Genomic DNA, 12,119 nt, shown 5'->3' on the forward strand with positions numbered 1-12,119 from the left:
TTCTCCCTATCAACCTTCCTTTCTAAGCTTCAAGAGGATGCTCTCAAATCCAACATGATGGAAGGACAGTCGCTTGAAAAAAGATATTGATTCTACGTTAGGCTTATTAATCATGTTCATCTCTAGACGCATCGTACTTGAGTGATATACGTTTAGTCATCTTCCTCAGACTATGTATAATGTATTTCTTGTTTTTCAAAGAGCACCACCTTCCAAGTTTACTTTATCTAAGATAAACTACCGTTAATTCCCAAAAATAGAGAAATATTTTAAGAGTTGAACTATAAGAAGTAGCATCGACAAATTGCTAGATTTTTTTTTTATATCAAGTAATAAAAAAAAAATATCTCCTTGAGCTTGGAAAAAAAAAGAAAAGGAAAGACTAAAGCAAAACCTCTAGAATTAATGTGCCTTATTTGAACTCTTTTCCACTTTTTACCAAATGCAATTGCATTTCGGAAAACCCCTTCAGCCTAAAGCTCCGTTTGTTAGCAGACAATGATTGATTTGGCATTTTTTTTTTTAAATGATCGTCAAAAGGTTTAGGACTAAATTGGCCAAATTGAAAAATTTAGGATCGAATGGACACAAGTAAAATAAGTTTATGACTTTTTTTTGGTGATTTTTCCCACTTTGAAGATTGCCAACTACTTTAACGAGTCACCAACATTTATTCTTGTATGCTATGAACGCCCTTGAAATAGCTAACCAATCATAACTTGATTAAAGTACCAACATTTGCCAAATTAAATACATATACCAACTAATTTTGAGAGAGGGATAGTGACTAGCAAGAAACTTTGATTTATTCAAAAAGATGAATCTATCATATATTAAATTTGATTTAATCAAATCATATATATCTACTAGTATCGAGGCACACGTTTCAATTTTCAGTGATTATATCCGAAGAGAAAAGAAAAAAAATCAATCTAGAAGAAATTCAATGATTACTTATTAGAATGGATGTAGTTAGTAGCCCTAGGATATCCGTGAGTTTGATGGTTACTTAATGAATTGACTTAGTAGATAGTTTTTATTTTTATTTTTTATGTATGGGTAATTATGAAATGTATAAGAAATGAGACAACCATAGTATTAAATATATTACCATACTTGAATCCTATATATGTAGGTACTTTCTCAGGACGATAATTATATATACCTTACAATGACAAGGGAAGGCCTGCTTTTTTTTTTTTTTTTTTGAGAGGGGGGGGTAGTAGGGAAATGTTTGGTTGAATCAGACTCCCTATAACTTTAATTTTAAATTTGTTTCCAAAAAAAAAAAAGAATGATTTGAAAATATTTTCTTAAAAATAATCGAATTTATCTTGTGAAATAATTAGTTAATGAAAAATATTTGCATCACCAAATCCGATTTGAGAATTATGACGACATCAACAAAGATTCATATTGGCCATATAACATATCAGCCTGGGGCAAATTGAAAGCGTTTTTGGCTGCCTAAAAGACATATTTAACAAGGTGCTTTTTAGGATACTAACATTCTCCGAGGAAAAAAGTTGGTGAACTAAACTTCCTAGGGATATCTACCAACTAATTCAGCTTTTACTTAGACCTGTGGAGGGCTCTTTCATCAGAAAGCTAGAAGGGAGTTGATGTTTGAAGCCTGACCCTCAACCAAGAAACATTATCATCCCAACGATGGAAGAGGTTCAATGCATTTGAACGGAATAATCTAATCGACCTCCAAAGAAAGAAAGAGGCAGCAATGCTCAAGGGACAATTAGCTGTCTTAACCTACCCATGGGGGAAGGAACATTGATATGAGGCAGAAGTCAAGTCTGAAGGAAGAAGCAGTAATGATGCATGAGGTGGAACAGAGCAGACCCCGGGCTGGTTGGTCAGTTTATTAAAGCTGGGAAGAGACCAATATAAATCGCAACAGGATGATAGAGTGAAAGCAGCACAACAATGTCAAGATAGAAGGTTGTGGACCAATTAGAGGCTGACCCGCCATTATAATTTTGCCGGACAAAACATATCTGCTAGTTTTGGATCTTGTATTTCCCTAATTTGCATGTGGTATTACACCTATGGTTCATACTATCTCCGTCCTGCTACTTAGCATTATCATATCAATTTCGAACTCGAGAAAAAAATGAGAAGCTCAGTCCCTGATTGCAATATCGATGAGCAGAACAAAAAGAATCGGATGTATATTTCCCTTTCCCCTGTGGACTGCCTAGCATTTTCCTCTTCCTTTTTGTTTCACACTTGAGAGTTTTGGTTACCGCTTGAATGTAGTAAAGCAGTGGGGATAACATTTCAAGAAGTTGCCGTTGTGCGAAGGTTCGGTATCATGATGGACGATTCTTTTAGTTTCGGAACTCAAATCTTATTACAATAATAATCTCAAGTACAACGACACATTCTTAATTGAGTTCATCCTTTACAAATCACTAACAAACTCGACTCTCAAACTCACCACGGCACACTTAATCACGCGGCACTCACACCAGGGTCGTGCCACTCTCACTTATTTACTCAGGTAGGAAGATTCTTGGTAACATAGGAAACCATCTTGGAAGTGGCCGGCTCTGGAAACTAAGCTTCTTGGCCTCATATAGAATGCTTTTTGCCAATACATTGATATTTACTTCTGAAGACTATGTTTCATCTTGAACACTTGCCTCCCTGATGATTCAAATATCCTGAACGTCAAGATTGGTTAAGAGCATTAGCATGATGATCCGGTAGAGAATGATAATGAAAGTTGCACCCTTTATGTTCCTAAGTGGTTCTTTAATCTACATCTGGCTTGAGATGGGAATAAATCCAAATATCCAAGAACATAAATGTAGACATTGGCTAAGAATGCCCTGACGTGGAGCATAAGATAGTTGCAGTTTGAGAGTTAAAGGTAAGAAAATTTTACCTGCTAATGAGAGAATTTCCAATCATTCACTTTAAGAAACACATCATTCGCAATGCTCTTCCTGACTTCCTCTACAAAGCTCTGCGGCATATCGGTTAAGACAACTTCATTCAGGCTTGGCAAATGCTCAAGTACATCTGAATTCTCCAATTGCTTACATCGCCTGATTTCTAGTTCTTGAAGGAGAGGCATAGCCTGGTCCTGCACGGTCCAGTGCTGAAGTTCATCAAGCATCCACAGTTTCAATACGCGTAGCTTAGGGAATCCGCCGCTAACACATGTCATCTGAGATCCCACATAGGAATGAGCAAAAAGCCTAAGGATGGTCAAGTCTTTCAACTGCCCCAGCACCTCCATCGGATCTTCCACCAGTTTTGACTTGGACAGTGTGAGTTTCCTGAGGCACGATGGGAGCACTCTGGAGAGCTGGTTGGTACGGATAGGCAGCGAACCAAGCAAATACAAATTGCATAGGTTGAGATGTTGAGCCATGGATATCCCCTCGAGCTTTGATGGCTTACCAAACTTGTCTACCGATCTCAGCTTCAGCGATTGAAGATTAGTCAGCTGCTTGATCCACTTAGCTACTGCTTTCAAAGAGTCTTTGTGGCATGTGAGCCCCAGTTTTCGGAGTTTCACTAATCGATCGAGTCCGTTGACCACGGCCTTTTTGTCACCTACATAGAGCCCCTTCAATGTATGGAGGTTGGTCAGAGACCCCTTGGATGGTTTGTGGACAAACGCATCAATGTGTACCTCGTTCATGCAGAAATGCCGGAGGCTTTTTGCCTCCCAAATGGAACTTGGGATTGCGGTGACATTAGTGTGCTTCAAATCTAATGTCTCCAAGCATGGTAGCTGGCCGATGGCAGATGGGATTGAATCAAGTACAGTTGACCTCAATCCCAGGAATCGTAGAAGCAGGAGATTCCGCATCGACTCGGGAAGCACAGGCTTGTACACGCCTTCTAAGTCGAGAACCTTCAACAATCTAAAGCCTCCGTTCTGAATAACATTCATGAGAAACGTACCTATGTCCCTATTGGCCGTGCCCCTCGATGTGGAGTTGAAAGATGTATAAGAGCGGAGACTGGGATCAATGAAAGAATCCAGGGAGTTCTGCTTTTTTAAAAACTCCATGAGGCGCCGAACTTTACAGTTTTCAGGAGGTCTGCTCGAGTTCTCGTCAATGTGAAGAATACCCAAATCCACTGATTTCGGAAAGAAAAATTCATGTATCACTCCTGGCATTCGGCACATTTTTGGGCATCCATCTAATTTCCACTTTGTGACCTCGATCAAGTTTCTACTAACCAGTCTTTGGAAGTATAACTCTGCCATATCTTCGGGTTCCCGCTCCTTTCTTTCTGTGCCAGGCAACCCATCTAGGAAACCCTCAGAAAGCCATAACCACAGTAACCTCCGAACTGATATGTCGGATGCTATTGGAAATATAACCAGATAAAGAAAGCAAGCCTTCAATTCAGGAGGCAGTTCTTGGTAGCTCAAGGCCAAGATGTCCCGCAAGGCCCGTTCATCTTGCCAAGAAGATGGGAATTTGTCTATTTTTCCGGCCCATTCACTCGGTTCTGTGTTCAAAAGAATCCCCCCCAGAAGAACAATTCCTAGAGGTGAACCACGACAGAGCTTTGCCATGATCTTGTCCTTGTACTCAGTTAGGCCACCTTCATGTTCCTTCATCTTCTTCAATAGCAATTCCCATCTCTCCTCATTAGTTAACCTGCACATCTGGGACGGGAGGTTCCATGGATCGGCCAATCTCGCCACTTTATCATCGCATGTAGTGAGAATCACTCGACTACCATTTTTCGAGTCTGGAAAAGGGATTGTCAACTGGTGCCAAGCCTCAGCATCACAAACATCATCCAAAACAATCAAGTACCTCTTATCAATCAGCTCCTTGAAAAGCTTCTCAACAAGAACTTCTTCATTCATGTGGTCCACATCATTCAACCTGTTTATGCTAACCTGCTCTATTATGCTCATAACAACGTTCTTGAACACAAATTCTCTGGACACACGGACCCAAGCACAGCACTCAAAGTGCTTCTTCACATCCACTCTGTTATAAACACGCCTCACCATCGTTGTCTTACCTGAGCCTCCTGAGCCGACAACAGATACGACTCTCAAAGCTTCTTCTCCTTGTGCGCCTTCAGAAGTCATCATCAACTCCGAGACCATCTTGCCCATGTCTGATATCTGACCAACAATGTTTGATTCCTTGTCCAAAAGATGAGCAATCGAATCCCAGCGACCAAACCGCCCTGCATTCACTAAACAGCGATCCTTTTCTTGGGTCTTGCCAAGAACTCTGCTTTCTGGATTGACCTGCTCGGAAGAGTGAAAACGCAAGGCTTTGAGATCGTTCAAGAACTTCTTCAACCCTTTGCCCAAGTCCTTTTGGCTCCATAGAGGAGCTAAGTACTGGAACGAAGGGTATGTCTCGATGAAGTCTTTGCGTCGCTGTTGTGCTCTGCTTAGGAGGTACGTGTCGAAGGTGTCTTCGGCACTGTAAATGAAGGGCAAGGCCCGAGAGCTGGTGACGTCTGAGTCGTCGGAGGAGCTCAGGAGCTGTTGCAGAGCGAAGATGGAGGAGTTGATCTTTCGTTTGAGCCTTGGATAGATGATTATGTCATCATCTCGCAGATTTTGAAGCTTCTGCGTGAGCAGGAAAGCTGCAACTTCAGCAGCCATGGAGTCTGCGTGCGTATGTGGGCGTGTATGTGAGTAATGAGCAACGACAGATTTTGCTTGTTCATTTTAGGGACAAGTGCACCGCAAGTCCGCGACTTATTCCTGAAACTTTCTAAACTTACAATTAAATCCAAAAACTTACCAATAAATTTTAATTAAGTCTTAAAATTTATGTGATTTCATTAATTTGAAAAAAATTAACATTTAATTACATTTTCAAAAAAATTTAAAACTCGATCACACTTTCTAATAAATTTTAAAATTTAATTATATTTTCGTGATAAATTTTAAGACTTCGCAAGACACTTATTCTTTTATTTCAATTGAATTACGGAGGAGGAAATTGCGAAGACGACAGCAACATTATTAGGAACGGTGTGGGCTCCACCATGCATTTTAAGATTTGCTCCGTTTCCTTAGGAAATTGATATTTTATCTATCAATGATGTAAAATTTTTACACAATATAATAATGCAACGCAAAAAATGGGTGTCAAAACAGATCAGAAAAAAAAAACTGATTCCGAAAACCAAATCGAATTGAAACGAAAATTTATGCATTTCGATTCGGTTCGATTTTCGATTTGAGTAATTGAAGAATAAACCGTTTCTTTTTGTTCAGATTATTTTGGTTTCCACCGAAATAGTCCGAATAAAAGTCTCCCTCCTTCTTAATATTACCAATTTAAGGGGAGAATTACACCTATATGAAAATAAGACAAAAAAGAGGAAAAAGGAAAACTGAAAAATCGAATCTAATCAAATTGAACTGAATTGAACCGGATTTTCGATTTGATTCATATTCGATCGGTTTGGATTTTCGGGAAAGCCGAATCAAACTGTTGACACCCTTACTGCAAAATCCATTATTAGATAATGAATGTCTAAATACATTCAATGAGTAGTATTTACACTTGGAATGAGTTACTTAACGAAATGTTCACGACGGTACAAAACAAGATCAATGGGTTTAGACTAATATTAAGCCTAAAGATCATTGAATTGATTGATGATTATTGTGCTTTCCACATAAAAATACCAAGCTTGGTGGAGCTTGGACTGCGCAAGGCGAGCAAGGGGTTCAAACTAGGTGTGACCATCGGTCTCGGGTTGAAATGAGAACCGGACTGATTTCAATACGTGAACCGACCAACTTTGAAATCCATCATCTCTAGTTCAAACTAATTTCATTGAATAAAAAGCTTCTTAAAGTAATGAAATTGTTAAAAAAAAAGAATATTTAAACTGACATGGCCGTCAACGAGATGAAAATTGTTTGGCCACATCAGCTCCCATCAATGAACTTGATAAAGTGATCATTTTAATGTTCCCAACATACACATATCACCAACCTAACATCATACTGTTTTTCAACAACAAAAAAATGAAAACACATACTGTTTTATGGCTCGAGATTTATCTACTTAAGGTGAGCATCCATGTTATAAAGGGAAAAAAGAGAGAGGACATATCCTAAGTATTGAATCTTGTGTTGACGATGATTTACCAACATCACTTTAATGTTCCCAACATCCTTGACTGTGTTTATGATAAGAGTTCTATCTCGTACCCCCATTCATTGATTAAAAAGACATATCCTAAGTATTGAATCTTGTGTTGACGATGATTTACCAACATCACTTTAATGTCCCCAACATCCTTGACTGTGTTTATGATGAGAGTTCTATCTCGTATCCCCATTCATTGATTAAAAAGACATATCATGAGTATTAAATCTTGTGTTGATGATGACTTACCATAAACTTACGCTTCATGATATGTCATCTCTCTCCCTCAAAGTGGAGGCATTGGCCTCAGGACATGAATGTGGCAAACTTATGACCTACAACCTTGGTCATTAATTGATCGCATGGGGAAAGGGGGACTACCGTGACCTAGTGAAATTTACTAGGTGTGACCATCAGTCCCGGGTTGAAATGAGAATCGGACCGATTTCAGTACGTGAATCGACCAACTTTGAAATCAATCATCTCTAGTTCAAACTAACTTCATTGAATAAAAATCTTCTTAAAGTAATGAAATTGTTAAAAAAAAAAAAGAATATTTAAGCTAACATGGCCATCAACGGGATGAAAATTGTTTGGCCAAGTCAGCTCCCATCAATGAACCTGATAAAGTGATCACTTTAATGTTCCCAACATACACATATCACCAACCTAACATCATACTGTTTTTCAACCAAAAAAAAAAAACATCATATTGTTTTATGGCTCAAGATTTATTTACTTAAAGTGAGCATCCATGTTATAAAGGAAAAAAAAAAAAGACATATCTTGAGTATTGAATCTTGTGTTGACGATGATTTACCAACATCACTTTAATGTTCCCAACATCCTTGACTGTGTTTATGATAAGAGTTCTATCTTGTACCCCCATTCATTGATTAAAAAGACATATCCTATGTATTGAATCTTGTGTTGACGATGATTTACCAACATCACTTTAATGTCCTCAACATCCTTGACTGTGTTTATGATGAGAGTTCTATCTCATATCCCCATTCATTGATTAAAAAGACAAATCCTGAGTATTAAATCTTGTGTTGACAATGATTTACCATCAACTTACACTTCATGATATGTCATCTCTCTCTCTCAAAGTGGAGGCATTGGCCTCAGGACACGATTGTGGCAAACTTATGACCTACAACCTTGGTCATTAATTGATCACATGGGGAAAGGGGGACTACCGTGACCTAGTGAAATTTACTAGGTGTGACCATCAGTCTCGGGTTGAAATGAGAATCGGACCGATTTCAGTACGTGAATCGACCAACTTTGAAATCGATCATCTCTAGTTCAAACTAACTTCATTGAATAAAAATCTTCTTAAAGTAATGAAATTGTTAAAAAAACAAGAATATTTAAGCTAACATGGCCATTTGGTCAAGTCAGCTCCCATCAATGAACTTGATAAAGTGATCATTTTAATGTTCCCAACATACGCATATCACCAACCTAACATCATACTGTTTTTCAACCAAAAAAAAAAAAAACATCATACTGTTTTATGGCTCAAGATTTATCTACTTAAAGTGAGCATCCAAGTTATAAAGGAAAAAAAAAAGACATATCTTGAGTATTGAATCTTGTGTTGACGATGATTTACCAACATCACTTTAATGTCCCCAACATCCTTGACTGTGTTTATGATGAGAGTTCTATCTCATATCCCCATTCATTGATTAAAAAGACATATCCCGAGTATTGAATCTTGTGTTGACGATGATTTACCATCAACTTACGCTTCATGATATGTCATCTCTCTCTCTCTCTCTCTCTCTCAAAGTGAAGGCATTGGCCTCAGGACACAATTGTGGCAAACTTATGACCTACAACCTTGGTCATTAATTGATCGCATGGGGAAAGGGGGACTACCGTGACCTGGTGAAATTTGTTAGGGATTTAAGAATCTTAACACTAAGGCTTTGTTTGTTTCACGAAAAATACGGCGTTTTTGGAAAATATTTTCCGGAATGTCATCTTCTAGAAAAATGACAATATTTTTCATTATTTGGATGAGAATTGAAAATGAATTGGAAAATATTCTATGTTGCTGACGTGGATCTTGTCATCCTACGTGGCACGTCGAGCACTAACGTAGACAATTTTTTCAAATCAAAAATTAAAAATTTTAAAAATTTTATAATTTTAAATTTTTTAATAATTTATTACCTTTTCTTTCTCCCTTGGCCGGTTGCCGGTGACTAGCCACAAGCGAGGGATGAGCTTGACCAAGGCCGGAGAGGTCGAGCCTCACTAGATCTGACGAGATAGAGCCTCGCTTGAGGCCGACGAGCCTCGAGCTCGACCTTGCTTTCGGCAGGTCGTTGATCGTTTCCATGGCCGGCGACGGGTAGAGGAAGAAAGAAAAGAAAAAAGAAAAAAAATATTGAAAAATTCAAAAATAAAAAGAAACAAAAAACAAAAAATAATTAAAAAGAAAAGGAAGGTGGAGGTGTGCAAGGAAAAAAGAGGAGGGAAAATGATTTCCTCTTTTGAAATCACTTTCTTCACTTTCTTAGGTGTTTTTTCCATTGGTAAAACAATATTTTCATTGACTAGTTTATTTTTTGTAAACCAAATCCTGAAAAATTCGTAAAACTTTTTTCTGAAAGGTGTTTTTCGTGATACAAACAGAGTCAAAGATTACGTCTTCCAACGTAATATGCAGAAGGGGAAATTGCTGAAGTTGAGGACTTATGTTATTTTCTTTGTAAATTTTCTGAAATTTTATTTTTTTCCTCGCGGAGGCCCCGACGACTGGGAAAGGAAAATAGACAAAAAATAAAAAAAAATAAGAAAAGGAATGGAAAAAGAGAAAAAACTTAGAAAATTTAACAAAAAATCAAAAATCATATACGTTAGCTCTGGCTGTGCCACATAGGACTACAAGTTCTGATTGGACCACCATGTTAGTGATTTCAGGCAGGCATGGGCAGGAAAAACTATATTGCAAAATCGTCAAAAGGGTTAGAATTGAATTAGTCAAATTGAAAATTTTGATAAATTGACCGCCGCACGATATATTAAGACTTTTTGAAAAATTCTACCTGTACAAAAGGCAAAGTTTGGGTTTGGGTTTCAAGAAACCCTAAGAGAGCCGCCGGCTCTAACTACCGTCCATGTACGATCTGGTCTTAATAAGGAATCAAGGGATTTTGTCAGATATATTACTCAAAAGAATAGACACAATACACCTATACGTCGTCGTTTGGGGGGGGGTGGTGGTGGTGTGTTCTGTTGGGGTTGGCGCGGGGGTGCAAGGGGAGGGGGAAATTATACAAACTCTACTATTGGGATAGTACGCATTTACACTCGAACTTTTATCGTGCCATCCCCTAAACCTTCAATTTTTTTATAACGATTAACCATCCATTATTTTTATTCACCAGCATGTCGAATGCGCATGACTTTTACGAAATACAAGTACATTTTCACCTTACGTTTTAAATAAATTTTTATATTACCCTTAATTTCCATTTTAATGAAAGAAATATAAGAAACAGGAGACAACTAAATTAACTAAAATATCAATTTAAAAAATGAATAGAACTAAATAAGATATTTCTAGAAAAGGAATATACGCGATTTGGTTAGTCGTTAAATACATTTAAAATGGTTAATTAATGTAAAAAATGATTTATTATGAAAAAAAATGTGTAAAAATGATCTTAACTCGTAAAAGGATATAATTAAGCAAAATATAAGGTGATTCTTTAAATTATTTCTTATTGATAAATTATTTTTACATTAATCATCCTTTAAAAAATTACATAATCAGTATCTAATTTTCATAATCTGACATTTTGTCATTGAGGCCTTTTGCATTTTCACTTAATTGTGTTTCTTCTTCTTATAACATCTTATTTATTTCTATTTACATATTCTTCAAATTTTAACAACTTTTTTAATATGTTATTAATAGTTCAGTTAATTCATTTCTCTTGCTTTTTTTTTTATATATATATTTCCAATGTTCTAAAACGATTAAAGGTAAAAGAGAGATTTCATTCAAAACATGAACTGAAAATACATTTTTGACTCTTGAAAGTCATGCGCTTTGCACATTCTAATGGAAAAATAACGAGGGTCATTGGTTGTAACAATTTTAAGTTTCAGGAGGATTAGAAGTTTGGGAAAAAGTCATAAAAGATCCCAAACTATGTCTATTGGGACATATTTACTATAAACTATTTTTTTATGACACCACAAACCTCAAACCGGTATCATTGTGACACATTTATCCCAAACTTTTTTTGACACAAAAAACTCCAAGCTTGTACTCATGTGACACATCTATCTCAAGCTTGTACCCGTATGACATATTTACTTTCCATTAAAATTTGCCAGAGAACGCCGCTAAAATTTTTATGCGGTTGCCTATATGGACAATGAAAAGCAAATGGAACTCACGTGGCACTCACGCGGCAAAAATATATCAACTTATTGTATGCTTTTCTTTTTTATTTTCTTTTTAACTTCCTCCTTTGTTTGGCGATGTTTAGGACGGTGGCGATTGTGACATCCCGTTTTTTTCACCTAATTAATTAAAGGCGATAAATATATTATAATTAAATTACTTGATTTAGAATTGACTAATATCATGCTATTTCAATAATCGGCAATATGAGCTCAATTTCTCGAACGAGAAATTATGGGTAACTATCATACGAAGGGAACACCCTAAAAATGTTACATTGCCATTTGAGTACGGTTATGGTATGAATTGAATTTCTATTTTTGCTAAGTCAATTACATTGAGAAATCAATTAAAAGAACTACTGTATACATTAATCTCTAAGAAAATTAGCAAGAGCTTAATAGATGATATTATAATCAATTGAGTATTCTAATAATGCTAACATGTCACGTGACTAATTATGTGATAATAAGTTAATAATATCATGATTATCGAAATGCTAATTTAGTTTAGAGAAAACTATGGTCTAAACTAAGGTTTAATGTACATAATTAAGC

General features: G+C 36.8%; 3 protein-coding genes across 6 annotated transcripts in view; 1 reads left to right on the forward strand and 2 right to left on the reverse strand.

Annotated features, from left to right (window-relative positions):
- Window positions 1-12,119, forward strand: part of LOC115753433 (lectin-like) — a 28,995-nt gene that overhangs the window by 2,662 nt on the left and 14,214 nt on the right. The window lies entirely within an intron of this gene.
- Window positions 2,637-12,119, reverse strand: part of LOC115737851 (putative disease resistance protein At1g59780) — a 29,196-nt gene continuing 19,713 nt past the window's right edge. Inside the window, exon 2 of the mRNA XM_048274448.1 lies at window positions 2,637-2,678. Within this exon, the coding sequence (XP_048130405.1) occupies window positions 2,670-2,678 (9 nt within the window). The 3' untranslated portion in view covers window positions 2,637-2,669. The remainder of the gene's footprint in view (window positions 2,679-12,119) is intronic.
- Window positions 2,906-5,626, reverse strand: LOC115737836 (putative inactive disease susceptibility protein LOV1). The gene has a single exon (XM_030670197.2). The coding sequence runs from the start codon at window positions 5,618-5,620 to the stop codon at window positions 2,906-2,908; it is 2,715 nt and encodes a 904-aa protein (XP_030526057.1). The 5' UTR covers window positions 5,621-5,626.

This window comes from Rhodamnia argentea, chromosome 2 (genome assembly GCF_020921035.1).
Source record: "Rhodamnia argentea isolate NSW1041297 chromosome 2, ASM2092103v1, whole genome shotgun sequence".
Classification (NCBI taxonomy): domain Eukaryota; kingdom Viridiplantae; phylum Streptophyta; class Magnoliopsida; order Myrtales; family Myrtaceae; genus Rhodamnia; species Rhodamnia argentea.

Excerpts from the sequence above, each read along its gene's own strand:
- LOC115737836 (XM_030670197.2), bottom strand. The coding sequence starts at position 5,620 with ATGGCTGCTGAAGTTGCAGCTTTCCTGCTCACGCAGAAGCTTCAAAAT.